Genomic DNA, 21,528 nt, shown 5'->3' on the forward strand with positions numbered 1-21,528 from the left:
TCTCTACCTCCCTCTCTCTAACTCTGTCTCTCTCAGTGTGCGTGCATGCATGCATGCATAGTTGCAGGTGATTTTATTCTGGAATACGTATTTTCTTTTGATATTTTTCTGCAGTGGGACTGCATAAATTTTCCAAAATGACATTTTACCTCTATTAAAACACTATCTTTATAGTTGGTGACATTTAACTTCTCCTAAAAGATAGAATAACTGAATGATTTTCAAATGCAATCTATGGCAAATGTCAACATAAAATATAAAATAAAACTAGCTCAGTCTGATCAGTTGATCTGAACGTCAAAATTTTCCATATTGCTGGACAACACTGAAGTGCAGCAGAACTTGTACCACCATCTGTTGAAAACTGCATGATATGTCTCAGAGCAAAGAGTCACATAAAAATGATAAAAATGATCTACAACAAGTATAAACTCTAAGCTGCTTACTCTGTAATTAGAAGTACCAAAAGTATTACAAAATCATATCATCATAAATGCTAATGGAAACTGCATTAACATATCACATTTAAAATTCTGTAGGTCATTCATTTACATGAATGCAGAAGGAAAAACTAGTTCTTTTCCATCATATTGAGCCAACAAAATGCAGATGATCAAAGCATAAAATACTGTGGAGCCCTACTGGGTCATGTATAATTAAGAATTTTTTATTATTTTCTCAGAGCTTCTTTATCATATATTCATGTTAAAAACCTAAACTGTGATCCTATTATTTAATTAATATTGATTAAAGGGGGAGTTTAGACTTATATAAGTTGGGTATGATCTTTCATTTGCAACAAAAGCAATAAACTTACCTTGTATCATATCCTGGGATATTGACCATAATCCAAAAAACACCATACAAAGAAGCCTATCTATTCAAATTAGAAGTGGTTGACCTCTTCAAATACTTTTGGCACCAAATATATTACTAGATACAAAATTTGATTACTATGTTGTAGAATATGTTTATGCCATTCAAGAATTAACAGCTTTTATACTGAGTGTATTATTTAATATAATAAAAACAGTATAACAGATCTCAGAAGCATTTCTCCACTTTGCTGGGTGGTGCAATTTACTTTTTCTTCTCAGGTTTACTAATACTTAGCATCGGATATTAAATAAATTAAAAGTAATCTAGCATTTAATTGGAATTAAAGTTTTTTATTTAAGGGCTAACGAGTGTAAGAAACAGACAAAATATTAATGGGAGTCTTTACATTTTTCAGCACTTACACTGTTCTTCTAACAAGTTATTTTAAAACCACATATTTCAGTTACTTTGTTGAATGATTTTATTCCTAATTTAATATTTTCTCTATCTAATATTACAGTCTTCCAGCTGGCAAATAAAATGTCAACAAAATTCATAAGTTTTTCATTTTTAATTTGCCCATATTTAAAGGACAGATTCTGTTAGAACCAATCATAAACCACTAGAGGAAATAATTTACAGATGAATATGTATGTATGTATGTATGTATGTATGTATACATGTATGCATGTATATATATGTACGTGTGTGTGTGATTCACCTAGGGAAGCAACGTTTGAAGAATACAGTAATACAGTTGTAGGTTCTTCCACAGACTGTCTATCTCGATGCGTATGTGTTCTCTCTTTCTGTTTGTCTTTCTCTCACATACACATACGATGGTGGATTCTTTAGTGAACACTTTGTTTCAACAAAAACATTACTTAGCAGACATCTCCAAATAATTTGAGGCTATTTCTAAAAATCAAAGCCACCACAAAAAGTCACAGTTTCCTGCAAAGAAACATTTAGAATATTCTGAAGGCATTTCTGGAAGTGAAATCTTAAATGTATCACTAAATTAAACATATATATGCTCCCAAGCTGCTAAGGTCAGCACTTCGGAGGAATCAATGCTTGCTGATGTATAAGCTCTGGAACGTGTGTGTGTGTATGTGTATGTTTTTTGTTTTTTTTATTTTATTATTATTTTTATGTGTGTTTCTTACTGCTGCATTTGAAGAAAGTATGCTATAATGGAAAGAACTGCATCAGTTATATGAAGGCCTGGACTGGAGTTTCAGCCTGCCATTTCTATGCTATGCAAGTCTGGGTAAGTCCTTGGCTTCAACTTCCTCAACTTTAAAATAAAACAGTTGGTCTAGATCAGCACCTTTCAGTAGAAAGACAACACGAGCCACGTATATAATTTTTATAGTCTCATTTAAAGAGTAAAAGGAAACAGATGAAAGTAATTTTTTTTTGTTTTTTGTTCTGATTTATTACAGAGAAAGGACACAAAGCAAAATCATCAAAAGAAAAAGATATTTAGGACAAAGTCTGGAGGAAACCAAGCACCAGCTTCCAAGGGTCCTCTGTCAGTGGAAACAAACAGTATATACTTAATTCCTGCAGTGACCTGTGAAATGTTGGGAAGCTCAATAGAAATGATGAAAGTAATTTTAATAATATATTTGATATAACCCAATATATCAAAAAACATCATTTAAATATCTAATCAACTTAAAATCTATGAGATATTTTACTTTTTTTGTATTAAGTCTTCAAAATTCACTGTGTATTCCATATTTTACACGTCTCAGTTCAAACAAGCCACATGTCAAGTGTTCAATGGCCATGAGGTTGGTGGTTAATGTATAGTGCAGGTCTACAAAGACCTCTGAATTTTAAAAACCTGGTTACTATTTTAATGTCAAAATTAATAAATTAATAGAATTAGTATAAGATGCAGTACAAGTATATGAAAATTGTAGACCAAATGCTTCCACAGAACATCTAATCTTATCAGGAACGGTTCATTAATGTCTGATCTTATTTGGCATTTTAAAACTCTTCATGATTTTTCCTAACATCCAACAATCATTATGAAGTAAAGAACCAGCAATTATCTTTTGAACTCAAGCCCCATGGAGGGTGAATGCTTAGTCTATTAAACTGGTTTATGTCTACTAAATAATTGCCAAGTCCCCCTTTCATTTTTTTTTTCTCCTTTCATTTTATATGTTGCAGATTTGGTCTTACTCTGAAGCTTCTGATTGCTATGCAATAAGATTGGTTTTCAAATGATAATTATCCAAAATAATTAGTACAATGATAAAGCCTATTTAATCTCTGCTTTGTTTCACTTAGTTTCAATGATTAAAACTACATTAACGACAGCACAAGCAACCAATGTCCGATAACAGTTATTATTATGAACTGTTGGCAGCTTATCATAGGGAAAACCTATGCTCATTAAAACCTGTGATATTAAATTCTAGATATTCAAACTCTAGTTGGGAAAGATATAAATCATTAGCTATGTAGTGTCCCTTAATAAGACTGCAGTAGAACCCACTTACATCACAGGACAGCTTTTCAAGTATACTTTAAGGGGCTGATACAAAATGATTAAGTATACTATTCATTAAGGAAAACACTTAGACCTATAATTATAGTCCTTATTTTGTAAACAAGGGAATTGGTATTAGGAGAGATTAAAAAACTTGCCCAAAGTGACCTAGACTGTGAGTAAAGAACCAGGTGCCAAATCCTGGCCTATATATCTTCAAATTATTCCATGAAACATAAGCCTTGGAGCTAGTAAGAGAGGCAAAGTTATAGATAATACTTGGGAAGACACAAAATCCAGACAATAGTGAAATTCGTGTAAGTGGATAGGTCACAAAAGGAATCAAGGGATCAAGGATAAAAAGGTACCTTGGGGTACAAGTGGAAGAGAGGGAGCCAAAAGGAAGAGATAGGTCAATCAAAGCAAAAGATGGTGTCATGAAGGATGGACACAATGTTGTAAGAAGGTCAGGCAGAATGAGGCTGAGTAACGGCTGTTGTATTTGAAGGTCAATGAATGTTGCTTGTGGCCACAGTGGTTGGGATGGAGAACATGCTGTGTTCACTGTATCATTCACCAGTGAGTAAGAGGTGAGAAAGTGGAAGAAGTTTGGCAGTTGAGGAATGGAATAAAAGGAGATAATAGCTCACAAAGGAAGGTAGAATGAAAGGGGAAGACTTTTTTCCAAATGAGGGAGACATTTGTTAGTTGAGAAAAAGGGGAAGATGGTAACTTCTTACTACTTCATATGTAATTGCTAAGGGTAGATAGTAATTGTGGGGAAACAAAAATTATAGAAGCAGGATATCCAAGACAATGGGCCGTAGAACACAGAGATAGGAATGACTCTGTTCAGAAGTGAAATCTCTTTCTTTGTTTAAAACGAGGAGTGGATGGAGATTGGTACTGTCATGGAGAGCTCTGAAGCCAGGGCTCCATGCCTTTATTTTAGCTACCCATATTTTCTATGGAATTCAGAGGTGAAGCTATTGCTGAGAGTCCTAATTAAACATGTGTCTATTACTAGATGGGATTCAAAAAAACATGAGACCCTCTCTCTGCCAGTTTCAATCCAGCTAATATGACCTAGTATGAAATCTTTAGCAAAATACACTAATTTCTGCTAATGGGATTAATAAAAAGTATTGTTGGTCTTCTGTTTTTCATCACTGATGCAAATTTTTAAAATAAATTCTTGAAAACAAGATTTCCAATACATGGTTTAGTTATAATACAAATTATAAAGATAACTGGATGATCTTAGTTGCCACAATAAGAGGTCAGTTTTACACATACGAATGTGAAAAAACAGCACAGTATATTTTCATCTCATTATGTTCAATTGTTTAGAAGACTAGAAACTAGTGATGTAACTAATAGATCTCTTATTATTTTTAGCTGTGAATATAAAGAAATTACACAAATAATATGCAACAAAGTTTCCCTTGAAACAAAGGAATTTGAACAATTTTAATATTCTACTGAACAGGGAGATGGATGGTTAGAGGCTAAAATCTTTAGGTTCTCCAGTGATGCATTACCTAAACCAAAAAGACAACTTAACTCATTTTAGAAGGTTTTATTATAACGATAATTTTCAAAGGCAAACACAAAAGATTCTACTATGCTTAGACTTTAAAACATAAATAACCAATTTAATGCATCACTAATGATGCACAATAGATGTCTTTTTGTAGTAACAATTCAAATAAGAACTGACATAATCTGCCAAATACTTCAAAGTAACTAGCTTGGTAAAAGAAAACACTTTCTTCATGCAAACTATCCTACAAAAAAAAAATTGCAGAAACCCTTCCAGTTGGATATTTAGTAAATAAAATCATTAAAATGCTATTTAATAAGAAAAAGAGAAATAAGCACTTAGGTCTTCAAAGTTTACCTTGAGTAACATTAGGCTTTTAAATGGAAATAGACCTCTGTACAAAGAAAAGATATATTAACAAGTATGACTTATTTTAGAATTGTGTATTTATAATCGATGTCTAAAAATTTTAAATATCTATTACATTTGTGGCTTTTATGTTACACACACCATAAACATACACCAAATGCCTTCCTCATCCATGAAAGAAGCCCAGCAGTCTCACTGGACAAAATCTCACTCCTCTATACACCTTCCCCATCGTATATAACACGTATAACAGAATTTACAATTCTGAAGTTGCAAAAGCCTTGATCAAAGTTCTGTGAGCATATTCTGTGACTATGGTAAACATGTTCCAGAGAAAGAACTTCTCCCTTACCTACTGTGGAATCCACAACGCTTGCCTTAACAGGGAAAAAAAGTACAAAATTCAACAAGTATTTCACAAAGCTTGTTTAATAAGATTACTGTTCTTTGGCTTGGGCCATTTGCCAATTTGTCTTTTGGCTCACAAACATCAACCAAAATGTAAATGCAAATTAAGACTTTTTCAACCATCTGATTTTTCATCCAGAAGCAACTAATTCGGGGAAAGAACCTATTATTCCACATGGGAACAAGAAAGAAGTGGTTTCCATGTCTATAGGCCATTGTGGGGGTTATTCAGAAATGGCACATAAGGGGATGCTTCTCTAGGTTCCTTCCTATGATATTCAATAGACCTAGGATCTAATTACTTGATTTGTGAAAACTGTTTTCTTAAAATTGGAATTCTTTTTTAAGGCTGGTAATGGAGGGGCAGAACCAATATCCGTGATATTACAAAGGATTATTCTTGATTGAATAATATTTTAGGGTGCAAGTTTCTAATTAAAGAGAAAACTAAATTATTTAAGTCATGTACTAGTAAGTGGTATTATCAATAGCACATTCTTATGCTATTTTATGAGTTTAGAAGAACTAGAAAAAAGGTATTTCCAAGATCACTTTTCTAAATTATTTCTCATTTAAGATAACTGTTATATATGCCCTAAGCCAATAAATTAGCCAGAATTGCCATGTATGTTTGCAAATTTTCAGTGGTGTCCCAAAGCCCACTAGATGGAATCCAAATTCCTTGTCCTGATCTCCAAGATGCTTCACATTCTGACCTTTACCTATCATCCTAGTCTTTGTTCCCACTAATATCCAAAAGATCAGTTCTATACTTTGACCAAAGGATCTTGTCAATTAAATGAGCTCTGCTTCTCCCACTCAGTGCCTGGGCTCATGCCAGTCCCACTGCCAATCCGAATGCCTTTTTCTTCCTTTTCTAGAGTGATACATGGTTTACCCTTCAAAGGCCACCTTCTGCATAAAATTTTCCTAGTCAAAATCAACCCTACCCTGCTCCTGAAATTTCTTATACATTTTGCTTATATTTTTCATAGGCCAGTTATCTTTTATTTGCTTTACTGATCTTCTGGTCATAATGATCGATTCTTAAGGTCAGTGTCCATTTCTAAAGGCACATCTTTAGATCTGCACACCCAGAACTGCCACACTGCCTTGCATGCAACAGGTATTCTGTAAAGATTTACTGAACTAATTAACTTTTATTTGCAATCATATTTACTCTGGATTTATTTGCAGTAGAAGCCACAGGCAAAAACTGTTACGGTCTATAATCTCCTGTCAGAAGCAAACAATAGAAATGGTTAATCTCTGAATTATAAATTCAACTGGAGGTAAGACTAGAGATTGGCCTCCATTCATAAAATGGGACAGCAGAAACCCATAGCAATATAAACGCCACGACTAAATTAACAGTCCCTGAATGACAGGTTTTCCTGGTAACTGTGAACAAATATCAAAGTGTACATGGGACATCGTATGGCACAAAATATAAATTAATACACGGTGCACTGAGGTGTTTATAAGAAAGTTTTACTTCACTAACCTACTGAAATGGTCAAATTTTAAATCTCCAGAATCACTGAGGTTTAAAGTAACAGCAAGGCTCATTTCCTGGATGACATATGATTCCCAATTCTGTTAAGAGTTCCATCCCCTACACAAACTGAGATGCCTGTAATGGAAGAATTAATAAAATAGAGGTTTCTTTCATGGAATTAACCTAAGTAGTGAATGACAATTTGAAAATTACTTATCCAGAAAAGTAAAAAACATCCAAATACCTTGCCTCTCGTCTAAAAAGCAACAGTACCTTCTTTTTAGCACATAGAGATATTCAATAAATATTTGTTGAATGGCCTCTTTATTAGAATATTAAATAAAACTGACAATTTGTCCCTTGGCTGAGATTGAAAAATATTCCCCCAAACTTTGCCATTCTGGTGCTGAAGGACAACAGTACCTGGAAAACTCCACTATGTCTCTGATGGTCTTGGCCTGGTCTTAAAAATCGTTGGGATGTACTCGGTTTCTACTGGTGGAAAAAAATAGTCTGTTCCCTTTTCAAAGATAGCTGGAGACAAAAGAACAAGATAAAAGACATAAAAAGAAATACTTGGGCGGGCCACAGTGGCTCAGCAGGCAGAGTTCTTACCTACCATGCCGGAGAACCTGGTTTGATTCCCGGTGCCTGCCCATGCAAGAACAAACAAAACAAACAAAAAATACTCCTAAGAGAAGGGAAATCACTAATATCGTTATTAATAACAAAAGTGGACCATCATTTCGGGACCTTTTAATAAAGAAAGTTTTGGATAACAACTTTGAATGTGCTATTTTGCCTGAGGCTCTTTTTAAGCATATTTCAAGACCCATTAATTAAATAAGACCTCCAAAAATATTTATATTTATGAAAGCCCAGAAGGGAAAGCAACCCAGTGACTTAAAACCTAGTGATTTAAACCTACTGGTTTAAAATGATTTCTGATAGTTCCTTACAGGTTACTACCTAATAGTAGCTTACTGAAAACAGTTTGTAATTTAACTCAGTAGTTAGCATTTCAGGAGTTAGAAAGAATTATAAATGACCATGATAATTTTCTCTTCTGTGAAAGAATACTAAATGTCCCCAAACATTCATAGGTGTTTGCTACCAAAATTCAACACGAGGTGTAGCTTCACCCTTACTTCCTCTATTTTGCAGGAGACCTTAGGTATCACACAGAATGTATATATTTATACAAATGTACAGAGTGTTTAAACTTTACAAAATCATGGTTTTAAGGTCGCCTTGCTTAGGAAGAAGTGATCAAAGCAGGGTGTAAGAGCCCTGCTATTCTGTCCTTTTCTGGCAGCTTACTTTTGCCACCTAGTGGGGGAGGCAACTACATAGTTAGGTTTTGTGTCTTACATAAGGATTGTTTCCTTTAAAAGACCTAAAACATCAGCTTCTTAGTAGATAATAGACAAACATAATTTTCTTTCACATTGAAGATTTTAGATGAAATTTAAAAAATAACACTAGCAATTTCTCCAAACTGGTCTGTTGCATGTCTTATTAGTTTTCTTCCAAACTGTTAGTTTTCATGACAATGTTTAACCTAATGAATACAAGATAAAAAAAAGAAATCTTTCTGAACAAATTTATAAACTGTAATCCTTTGAAAAAAAATTGGCCATTTCCTGGCTTATAATCTTTTCCCATCCTGTTTGTAGTATCACACAAGGCCGTGTCTTGGCTCACTCCTGGTTTTTTTTTATCCTTACTTGGGAACTAGATCTACATTTTATCTCTAATTTCTCACTGCTGCTCTAATCTCAACCCTTCAGTTATCTATTGAATATTAGTCTTGAACCTCAAATTTAATATTTCAAAAACTTAAGTCACCATCCTCCAAAAGAATCAAAGAAGAGGCTTTCCTTTTAAGCCATGGAGCAAGACTAATCAGAGCTAGAGTGCAACCTGGGATTAAAAAAATGGCAGAACAGATTTTGTGTTTGTAAAAATTGATGAAACAAATTAAGAAAGGGGAATAATCCAAAGTCAGGGTCAGTTTATTGGGCTGGGTTGTAGGAAACATGATGGTCAAGTGTTAGGTTAAATAATTAACAGGAATTCAGGTCAGGAACATGAGAAATTTGAGGCAAGTGACAAAGCTAAAGCTAAGATAACTGGAAATAAGAGGCAACAGGGGTTGGAAGAAGTGCCCCAACTCAAGTTCTTAGGCTTGTGATACATGCAAGTATTAAGAGGGCTGAACACCAAGCAGATGTGGAAGTCATGGACCTAGAAACCCACGATGACATGTTTTTCCACTCTACCTTTCTCCAAATTTTAACAATCCCATCCCCAACCCCCTGCCATGGAGACTGTGCTTCAGAGTCCTTTGCGGTTCCTAACACAAGTAAATTATTGCTTACTAAAATTTCCATTATCACAAATGGTCTCTGAAGTTTAAGATATTTTTAAACAGCTTTATTAAGGCATAATTTATGTGCCATAAAATTCACCCATTGTAATTTTAGTAAATTTATAAAGTTTTTGAGCAATAACACAATCTATCTTAGAACATTTCCATCAGTGCAAAAATTTCCCAGTGTCCATTTGCAGTTAATCCCTGCTCCCATTCCCAGCCCAAGTCAACCACTGAGCTGCTTTCTGTCTCTATAGATAATTTGCCTTTTCTGAAAACTTCATATAAAAGGAATCTTACAATTATGTTGTCCCTTGTGTCTGGCCTCTTTCACATTACATATTTTTGAGGTTCATCCATGTTACAGCATGTATCAATACTTCATTCCTTTTTATTGCTGAATTGTATTTCATTGTATGGATATACCACATGATGTTTAACCATTCACCAGTCAGTGGATATTCAAACGGTTTCCACTTTTTGGCTATTATGAATAATGCTGCTATGAATATTAAGATACAAGCCTTTGTGTGAACATGTATTAATTTTTTCTTGATACCTAGGAAGGAATTGCTGGTTCTTATGGTAAATTATGACTAATTTTTAAGAAATCACCAAACCATTTTCCAAAGTAGATGTACAACTTTACAGTCCTACCAGCAATCCATGAGGTTTCAGTTTCTCCATGTCCTCACCAACATGCATTACTGCCTGCCTTTGTAAAGTAAAGCCACCTTAGCAGATGTGAACTGGGATTACTGTAGCTTTACTTTGCATTTCTCTGATAGATAATCAAGTTGGGCATCTTTTCAGGTGCTTATATGTCAGTCATATATTTTCTTTAGTGAACTGCACCAGTCATATATTTTCTTTAGTGAAATGTCTACTCATGTCAGTTGATTTTAATTGGGTTGCCTTATTAATGCATTCAGTTCTTTATAAAACCTAGATACAAGCCATTTATCAGCTACATAATTTGTAAATATTTTTTTCTAGTCAGTAGCTTTTCATTTTCTTAATGGTATATTTAGAAACATGAAAGTATTAATTTTGACGAAGTTAATTTATCAATTTCTTCTTTTATGAATCATGTTTTTTTGTATTATATCTGGGTACTCTGACTAACCCAAGATGACGGAAATTTTCTCCCACGTGTTCCTTCAGAAGTTTCAGTTTGGGGTTTTACACTTACATTTATTACCCTTTTTGAGTTAAATTTTTGTATAAGATAGGAGGTAAGGGTCTAAATTAATAATTTTTATAAGGATATCTAATTGTCCCAGTTTCATTTAAAAAAAAAACTCTACCTTACTCTATGTTGGTTTAGAAATGTTATGTACCCCAGAAAAGGCCATGTCTCTTTAATCCATTCCCGTGGGTGCGGGCCTATTGTGGGTGGGATCTTTAGGTTAGGTTATTTCAATGAAGATGTGACCCAGCTCACTCAAGGTGGGTCCTAATCCTTTTACTGGAGTCCTTTATGAGAGGATAAAAAAATAGAAAAAGCCCAGAAGCATATACAAAAAACATATATGTGTCTTCCCATGTGACAGAGGTGTTCCAATACCAGTGGCCTTTCTTCAGAGAAGGTATCATCCTGTTGCTGCCTTAATTTGGACATTTTTCATGGCCTTAGAACCGTAAATCTGTAAACTAATAAATCTCCATTGTGAAAGTCAACCCATTTCTGGTATATTGCATTCTGGTAGTTTTGGCAAACTGAAACATTCTCCATTGAATTTCATTTGCATCACTGTAGAAAACTGAACATAAATATAAACGTTTACTTCTGGGACTCTATTCCACTGATCTATTCTTATGCTGCTAACCTGATAATGCAGCTTGATTGTAAACAGAAATCAAGTAGATTGCTCAGATCCTCTGTGGTCTCTCCTGCATGTGTTCCTTTTGTTCAGCAAGGAACATGCTGTGAGTTTATCAAGGCCTATTATCACTGTGTTGTTTCCCAGATCTTCCTGTTAAGTTTCTGGCTAGTCTGCTGGTCCACTCCTGACTCCAGCCAAGACTTTAACCTCAGAGTCACTGAGCCATTAGCTATTTCTATTTTGCTACCAAGATGTTTACTGTTATTCACAATGCCACTGGACATAGGATTTTTCACATTTTACTTAAAATCAAGCTAGGTCTCTCTTCAAGTGAAATTGCTGGTTCTCATGACTTTCTTTGTCCTTGAAACACCGCGTTGACTGAGCTGGAGTTGGGGGAGCCCAAGGCAGAAACACCACACACCTGTGCTTTCCTTAACTGCAGTTCAGTGGTTTTTCTATGAATAAATGCATCTCAATTTTCTGTATACCTTTGGTCAATTTTCAGAATACTGAAATCACTGTTTTTGAGAATTTTGTCCAGTTTTATTGTTGCTTTCTGGGGGGAGAATTTGCCGAGCTTTCATTCTACCATACGGGTAGTCTGCCTTTAAAGCTATTTTTAATTGCTCTTTTTCTTTCTTCCATACACAGCTGGTCACCAAGGCCTGCTGATTCTTTTTCTGCAATGTCTCTCTGGGAGAGATGCTGTTTCCTTGCATTTTCATTTTCAGACCAATCAAGGCAACCAGCACCCATTCCTGAATTACTATAAGTCAGTCCTGTATCTGGTTACCCGAACGATCTTACAGACAACAGAATAATCATATTCCTTCCTCTGACTGAAGAATGACTCTTTACTACCTCTTGATCTCATGCAACCTCATTAATTCCTGGAGTTTCCACCAAGTTGAATGTCGTCCCCCCCCACTCCCGCATCATGCCCACATTTCTTTCCAATTCTATGTTTCTTTCTTCTCTCATGCTGTTTCTTCTATCTGGAATGCCCTTATGATTTCTCTTCCAGTTTCTGGACCAAATCCTAAAAAGAAGCTGAATCAGGTGAATTCTGCTGCTCTTGATCATTCCTATATACTAAAACCTTTCAATAATATATATATCTTATTGCTTTGCAATTGGCCCTCAGTTGTTTTCTGTATATGTTTTGTTGTTTCTCCAATGTTTAATTCAGTTTGAGGGCTTTTCTTATTATGTTACTACTTAGCATCCAGTCTAATGGTTGCGATACAGCTGGAGCTTGGTACATGACTGTGAATGAATAAACTGAAATACTTCTTGCTTTCCTACAGATTTCAAAAATCTTTAAAGAAAAATTACCACTTTTGGAAGTCCTCTCTCTCTCTCTCTCTTTTTTTTTTTACATGGGCAGGCACCAAGAATGGAACCCGGGTCTCCATCACGGCAGGCGAGAACTCTGCCAGTGAGCCTACATGGCCTGCCCAGTAGTCATCTATTCTTATGTGTTTGTTTGTTTGAGCTAGTCACTAACAGATTATAAAGTAAATCTTCTTAAAGAACTTAACTCTTACATACATCTTGGAAATCAGGGCAATATTAAAAATATTTCATAATAGTGTGGCATGGGTACCGATCATTAAGACTGGACAACAAAGCAGGTTCCTGGACATGAGGCCATGATGCCAGAGGATGATATATGGGGCAGCAGCTATTTACCAAGTGGTATGAAGTATTTAAACATTTTAACAACTGGTGTGGCCATATAAATGGACAAAGACTGAATATCAATTCTGTCAACAAATAAATTGATAGTCTCTGAATTTTATAATGATTATAAAACACAGCATCTGCAAAGTAGAATTCTGTCAACTATGGGCAGTGCTAGAGTTGGGGAGCAATACGAGAACAATGAATCTGAGAAATGCTAGGTATGGACAAGAATAGCAAATTCTCAGAAGCCACCGTCGAGGGCCAGTTAAGCAGTACAAGATCAGAGAGCAAAGAGTACCGGTAGGCCAAGACAAACTAACACGGCAGATCCTAGATAAGTAGCCAGGAGTCAGAGTTCAAGGTAAGGGAGTAAGATCAGTCAAACAGATAGAAAGAAATTTCTATGTAAGGATCCCAGCAATCTAGGAAGATGGAATGTATCAGCTACAAAGGGACTCTCACAGCCCAGCAAATTTCTTCCTAAATTGAAACATTTCTGATATGCTCCCTACTATGGCAGGAATCTATATGAAAGCATGACTTGTCTCTGCAGGTGAAGTTAGAACACCAGCTATCAGCATCAGTCTTTTAGAGTGAGAAATGTAATATGTAATATGGGAGAGTGGGAATACTTCTAACCCAACAGTAGTGATCCTGGCTGAGTTTGCTGGTAGCACATCACTGTACTACCTAGGAACAGTACTAGAAGACATTTTTAACATTGCCTTGCCCTTGTTATTTAATTTCACAGGTGTAAAATTGGGGGGGGGGGCGGTTAAAAAAATGCCTTTAAATTCCTTCCATCAGAATCAAATTCCTTCCATCAGAAGATATAAAAGAAGCCAATTAATTAAAGGGAATATAAAAAGTATCTGCTCTGAAAAGACATCAACTGCCAACTTAGAAACAAAGAGAGCAGGTCAAATAACCATCATTAATGAAAGAATAAAATTTTCAATTTCATGCTTGAAAAATAACCAGTAACTGGTTTATCTAAAAAGGAATTTTGGAAATGGAGAAAGGCATTAGTCAACTGAAGGTGTACTACTAAGGAAGAGAAGGTTACTGTTTTAAACTTTTAAACAGTGCAATAAATCATACCCAACACCATAATTTGAGTTTACGAGGAAGCTAATACTTCTTAGGTTGTAAAACTGACCTCCAGCGGGCAATAATGCTCTCAAACCTGTGGCCAAGGGAACTATATTCCATTGATCACCACTTCTAAAAAGTCTATATAGGCAACAGTTTTCCACACGTCCATTTAGCCAATCACACACATAGTATTTACTGGTTTAATAATATATCTAGTTATGATTCATTAATGTGAATTGTTAACTCACAAAGGATTTTAGAATTTTCCCCAACTATCTTCAAATCAGTATCAAATATATAGACATACAGAATAGTAGAAACAAATTTCTACAACTTTGAATTCAGAGGGGACATAAAGAATTAGCATATCGGATTTTTAAAAAAAATAAAGAACCTCTGATATGGAGAATGCATATGGGTTCCAAAGTGAAAAAACCTTGCTAAAAAATCTAGAAAACACTTTTGAATTCTATTTATACTTTAATTTGTCTCCTATAGGAATGGGGATGAACATGAAATTTTCTTCAGAGAGATAATGTGTTGTGAAACACCAAGTTAGAGGTAAACTGATGTACCGATTAAATATCCATCCTCAAAGTCTTTTTAGTGTAGCTGGGGAAAAGTCCATTTTTTTAAAACCAAAACTTTTACACTTTCTGCTGATTAAAATAGCTATTATTCATCGTTTGGGAAAAGAAGTGGAGAAAAGAAAGCAATCAGTAAATTCGTGGGGTTTGACTACAGTCCAAAATTACTTTATGGCTCAAGTTAATAAGTCACTTGTGTGCATAGTATCTCTGGATATATGTAACCTCTTAGAAATGTGGTTTTGCTGTAATAAGCATAAATGAAATTGAGTCAGTTTTAAAATACATAACATTTAATCTTCAATAATCACTATCTTTCCCTATAACTCACTGTTGGTTCTGGAAACCACTTATACATCTGAAATGAAATAAATGAAAGATCACTATGGAAACAACAGAATATTTCTTTTACTTTAAGAACAAAAGTCCAACTATGAAGTGTTTCTAAATGGGGTTTCAGTAAGGAGACAAAAATAACCTTTGCTACAGGCAAACTTTTTTTTCAATGTTCTGATGAATACTGATGAAGAAAGCTTACTTCCTTAGGAACTGAGATTAGTATCTACTGAAAAGCAAATAAATCTAAAATTCACAATCAAATCTAATTTTGCTAAAATATGGGCAATAGTTCCAAGAAACTGGCTCTTTCGTAAAGAGAATGAACTATGAATGTCCATGTTTAAGGAATATTTGATACAAAATTTAAAAGTGAAAGCCTAATGTTTCTTCCTTCTAGTCTGAAGTTAGGCAAACTGTTTCTGTAAAGGCAAGAGAAAACATCTGAAATCAACAAATATGAAAGCACTTCCTAAAATGAACATAAAATTGACAATTGACATGACTTTTTAAATACATCTTTTTAGCACCCTATTTCATAAAAAATAAACCAAAAAAATCAAGTTATGTTTTGAATTTTGGCAGCTGAGGACCTACTAGAAGCTGCCAATGGCAGTGACCATGCCTTCTCTCTCCACACGTCATGGCATCCAGCATTGTGGCTGGATATGTAAAGTGAACAAAAGAGCGAAAATTCAAAATATAAACTGAATCTACGTAATATAAAGAATTCCAGAGCTCTATTGCAATTACCTCTAGAATGAAGACATGAGTATATTATTATGCAATGTAACTTAAGTATGTTTTTTGATCATCACACAGTTGTGTATTCATTACCATGATCATTTTTAGAATATATGCATCACTCCAGGAAATGAAATAAAAAGAAAAAAGGAAAAACCCATATATCCCATACCCCTTACCCCTCCTGATATCTTTTCTATTAAAAAAAGTTTAATTTGTTTTAGGTAATTGTTGCTCAAACCTATGAATTTCACACCTCTTTAGATTCTGAAGAATGTAGTCATGAGTTACATTATTCAGTAAATACCATATTGCAGAATGCTAGAATCAGAAGACACCCCCTGAACTTGAAGAATGTAATCAGGGAACTGAAAAGGAAGTGCTCATATTTATGATGGGTTAGAGAAATTAAAATTACAAAAAGATCAACAAAAGAAATAACAGAGATATATGATGCAGTCCCAAGGACAGTCAGAGTCTGTGAATGTTCTGAGGTCAGTGTTTGGAAGTATCAGATCCTATCACTGAGGATGTGTTTAGAGTGATCACAAGAGAAAGCACATGAGCCGTATTCTATTTCTCTCATGAATTCTACCAACAGAATTCTAAAAAATCCAAGTCATGCTAATTATCTTAGAAATCCAATTTAATTTCATCCTATAATCCTATATTGAGCGCCTCTTCAGTGTCAGAACAGAGGCAAACAATACTCAGGTGAAGATGTTGCTGCCCTGGACCTCAAGGGGGCCAACACAGAAATCGATAATAGGAAAACAGTTTGATAAGTGTAACAATAGCATAATGTAAAAAGTATAGAGAACAAAGGAGGGAGTTTTAACTCTCTGTAGGTCAAGGTTATGCTTATTCACTACAGGGACACCTTGGCTGGATGGATACAATGATTAAGGTTTCCCTTTTAAGCAAGAGAGAATAAGCCAGGCAGAGGGAATAGCACATGCAAAGCACAGTTACAAGAAAACCTGAGATGAGCTACCTCAGTACTGTCAGAGCATCAAGAATGTTATAAGTTAGGTGCAGAGTGAATGGTGAAGGATGAGACTGGAGACACAGGCTGGATCAAATCCTAATGCTCATCCCAGAGACTTAAGTTAAATATGACACGTGGCTACTGAGCACTTGAAATGTGGCTAGTCCAAAATGAGATGTTATAAGTGTAAAACACACACTGTATTTCAAAGACTTGGTATGAAAAAGTAAAAGATAGCTCATTAAAATTTTTAATGTTGATTTTATGTTGAAATGTTTTAGATATGGTGCATTAAAATTAATTTGTTTTATTTTTTTAATTTAAATTACACATGTGGCCTTTAGCCCCTCATGTAGTAGCCCTAGTGGTGGCATCCTCCCCAACCATTTTATCTCAAGCATTTAACTAGAAGCGATCTCTTTTCTTCAGCCAGTATGCGGGGGAAGATGGCTGGAGTTCTTTTCTTTTGGATGTGGATGCACCGCACATGACACAGAGAATGATTGTGGTCAATTTCCATGAGCCACAATATGAAACAGAGGATAGCAGAGCTAAGAAATGGGAATGACCTGAGTCCTTGTTGATACAACTGAGTGGCTAAATCAACCAACCCAGGAGCTCACCCTTCCTCTGAACTTTCTGTTATGTGTGATAAGTTTCCTTATTATTTAAGCCAGTATGAGTCAGCTTTTCTGTTTCTTTTAGCCAAAAGCACCCTGAAATATTCTATCAGACTATAACTACCTCATGAGCAAAGGATCACAGGTACTCTCATTTAAGATTGTCTAGTACTGTACATAGGCTACAATCAATCAATATATGACTACTGTGAGAATATATATTTAGATAATATGGGTGCAGACCTTCTCTATTTTAGCTTTAAAGTACTTAACAGGTATAAGATCTTATGGCATAATTACTTAGGCAAAGAAACTTTTAATAAAAAAATTACCTATGAGCAGAATTTAATTAATCTAAAGTAAACAATACCCTTAGATCTATAAATTCTTGTCACTTAATGGTTGTTCATTGAGAGGACTGACTCAAATCCTAGTCAAAGAATACTCGTTGGGTTTGCTAATCTGGGCATAAACTCTTAAAAGCAATGTAAAAAACAAATAAAGCAAGGATACAAATGCTACAGTTTATACTTCAGGGATTTATTGCGAGGAGTGAGCAAAATTATGTATTTAGAGCATAGTATAATATCTGTACATGGTAAACACATAATAAATTTAGTTTCCATTTCTTTCCCCTTCTAGAGTAGTTGATTCTGAGTCCAAGTAATGTCCTACATTTGCACTGTCATTTATGATAATCTCGCTTTGTTCTAAATAGAAGTTTGATGACAGAAAGTACTAATACCCATGTCATACTTCACTGGCTAATTAGTACTTGGTTAGTTAGTTGGCTTATTAATTCATTCTTTTATTTACATGAAGCAAGTGAGTTCTAGAACAAACCTGAACAACATAATGTAGGGAGATAAAACTATAACTAGACATTATAGTTCTATTATTTTACTAACTTACTCTCTAGGCCTCCTCAATCTTAGTGAGATTAATGATGTATGCAGTCTGAATGAGTGAAAGGGAAGTATAAAGAGAGCAAGGAAAGTTTATGACTTTGGAGCTGCAACTAGAAGGTGACTGATGTCCATCCAAAGAGATAGAGAGGAAGTAGTACTCTGTTACATATAAAAGTGATAAAGACAGGTGTAGAATGGGTATTACAGGTCAGGGGGAGAAAAGAAAGAATGTTTGGTGAGTTATACCAACCTAGAAGATTCCAAAACCCTTTCTGTAGCACTACTAAGGATTATGCATTTATAAAACATAAATTGATTTTCCTAATAAGATATCTTAAAAAAATCTTGAGCAAAATCCTCATTAGCTCAATCTTGCAAAATAAATTTATTTCTTTAAAATCAACTTATGAATAGGGATAATCACACTTCATTAAACTACAGATGGCCTATAAATTTTAAGTTTTGCAGGATTATCAGCTCAATGAGGACCAACACTTCCACTATATGCTCCAGTATCTAGAGTACTCCTCATATAACTGTTCACTGTCAACAAATATTTCTGAACAAATTAAAATCTGGAAATTTAACCTATGTTTGTTTTCTGGATAACTAAGCATTTTAAACTAATGTAAATTTATAATACCACAGGCATTATGGTAATGAATAAGGCAAACACTTAAAGAACATTCTCACCCAGACACCACGGGGACTTCCAGGAAAATGCCAGCCTAACCATCGTCTAGGCAAGAATTCATACTTCCCAAATGAGAAACTCTGGCCTTCGGACTCTTTCCCTGAAGTCAGACAGGGGTGGGCTTAGACCATTTTTTGGAGACTAATAATTATTCCAGGATGTCTAAAGCAGTCTTTAACTAGCTATTGGCATTTGGAGGTATAATGATTTGAATTTAGTATATCCCAAGATATATAGGGATATCCACAGCATACCAGGAAGGAAAGGGGTATTTCATCCTCCCACATTTTCTTGGGGGGTTAATACACCAAATGAGTAATGGATAATAGAATGAATGTGGCTTTTTAAAAAAAAGTTAGGTTTAATGAGATATAATCTATACACAGTAAAAAGTGTACAGTTCTGTGTGACACATGTATACAGCTGTGTTATCACCATCCCAATGGTGATAGAGACATTTTCATCACCCCCAAAATTATCTCATGCCCCCAGTCCCAAAACCAGCAATCACTGATCTGTTTTGAGCTCTGTAGTTTTTGCCTTTTTCAGAATGTCATATAAATGGAATGACACAGTATGTAGCCTATTAAGTTTTTTTTTCACCTAACATAATGCAACTGGCATTGCTGAAACGAAAAAGAGGCCTGAGACTAGAACACAGTGAGTCAAGAGGAGAAACTGGAGAGGTAGCCATGGGCCAAATCATAACAGGACTTGTGTGCAATAACAAAAATTTTGGATTTTATAATAAATGTGATGGAAAGGCATAGGAAGGTTTTAAGTACTTGAGTAATGTGATGTGATTAACCATTTTATTTATTGTGTGGAAGATAGACCATCCTGGAATGGAGTAGAAAAGGGGAGGATAGTTTAGAGGCTACTATAATCCTCTGGGTTAAAAATGATGGTGACAAACTAGTGGAGATAGTGGAAAGTGGTTACAGTAGAGATATATTCTGCGGAGAGATTCTGGTACTGCAGGTAGCATGTGAGCAAGAAAGAAGTGTCAAGGATGGCTACAAAGGCTTGGCCTGAGCAACAGGGTGGAGGGTAGTGTCATTTACTAGATGAGGAAGAGGAAAAGATGAGGGAGGGAAGGTTTGGCAGGGAGAAGTGGAGACTAAAATCTTCCATACATTTAGATGTCATCAGCACAAAGATGTTATTGAATCGTTCCCCTAACCGTTTTGCCTCTGTATTGATCTTTGATAGGGGACTTAACAGTCCCTGCCCTTATACTTGCTAATACAATAAGTGAATGCACTGGATAATATGGGTTCCAAAGTCAAATTTCTAAAACTAAGACTGGAGAACTTTTCCATTTTTTACCTTTATTTTCTACCGAGCTAATCATCTCATTCAGTTTTGTAAGAAAATTCTCCTCTATTTTTTTTTTTTACACATTTTTGTTTCCTCAAAATACTTATTCCATTTGTTTAAATGCATTGGCGCAAATGAATTAAGAATGGATTTTTTTTTAATGATTGTTAATTTTTCCTGCTTTAAAATGCTTTTCTATTTACTAGTATTTACAAATTAATGGGTGAAAAAGCATTTAGTGGTCCATCTTATGAGATCAAGTTATGCTCTTGGTTTGGTGGAAAATTCCTCACTTAGATGAGGAGCGAGTAATGGCAACATCATATAGACAAGTGAGAGGGTATGGAGTAGAGGTTTGCTCTGTGTTTCCTTTACTCAGTAGACCCAATTATCCAAGTACAAAGGAGGAGCACTGATCACACCGTTATCCCACTTTGTACCTCTGAGGCCTGTCATGGCTTCATTCATTCACTCATTCATTCATTCATCTATTTAACCATTATCTATACATTTTCTGAGCCTCTTTTGTCTTCATTTAAAAATTTCATGTAAATCTGTCATCTATAACATAGCTATATTAGCTTTCATATAAAAATGTTTTTATTTACTTACCAGTGAGTAAAACTGATATTCCAGATATCTCAGTATAAGACCACTATGGACAGCTGGGCAGGTTTTTCTGTTATGATTTTCTATTGGATGCAGTAAGATGCTTTGAGAAAGGGAAGTCTTTTTCTAATTTGTAAAGGCACTATTATGGGCTAACAGTAGCCCTGGACTTTGAGTACCTTGGCACACAAACAAGCCTAACACCCATGCCCACAGATCCCCCATTTTATACATGAAGAAGTCAAGTTCCAAAAAGGTGAACAGACAAGGTCCCACAGTTATTTCATGACAAAGCTGGGTTTGATCCCAGTCTCCATTCCCAATCCTGTGTTCTTTTATAAGCAACACTCATTTCTGCTAATGGTGGAGGTGCTCTTCTCAGGTGCACGGACACATCCTTTCATATCTCTGCTCAGCCAAGGAGAGACCTTTGTAGGGTGAATATCAAATGCTGCTCTTGCCATTTGTTTTGCAATGAGTGGATCTGGAGATATATACAGAGGTACTTATACTTCTTGCCAAAAGTTCAAAAGGGTAAAATTTCTAGGCTGTAAGCCCCATGAGGGAAGGAACTTTTTCTAACATTTTC

The 21,528-nt window shown here is 35.1% G+C and overlaps 1 protein-coding gene across 14 annotated transcripts in view; it reads right to left on the bottom strand.

The window, feature by feature from the left end:
* STAU2 (staufen double-stranded RNA binding protein 2) overlaps nt 1-21,528 on the bottom strand; it is a 363,048-nt gene that overhangs the window by 69,875 nt on the left and 271,645 nt on the right. For 2 of the 14 annotated variants that reach the window (XM_077167011.1, XM_077167012.1), the window contains exon 13: nt 20,943-21,022. The exons of 10 other annotated variants lie outside the window; for them this stretch is intronic. In XM_077167011.1, coding sequence (XP_077023126.1) covers nt 20,972-21,022 — 51 coding nt within the window. In that variant the 3' untranslated portion in view covers nt 20,943-20,971. Of the gene's footprint in view, nt 1-3,383; nt 7,285-20,942; nt 21,023-21,528 lie in introns of those variants that run through there. 2 more of the 14 variants (XM_077167010.1, XM_077167013.1) reach the window with 2 other exon arrangements.

The sequence above is a fragment of the Tamandua tetradactyla genome, chromosome 6 (assembly GCF_023851605.1).
Source record: "Tamandua tetradactyla isolate mTamTet1 chromosome 6, mTamTet1.pri, whole genome shotgun sequence".
NCBI classification, from domain to species: Eukaryota; Metazoa; Chordata; class Mammalia; order Pilosa; family Myrmecophagidae; genus Tamandua; species Tamandua tetradactyla.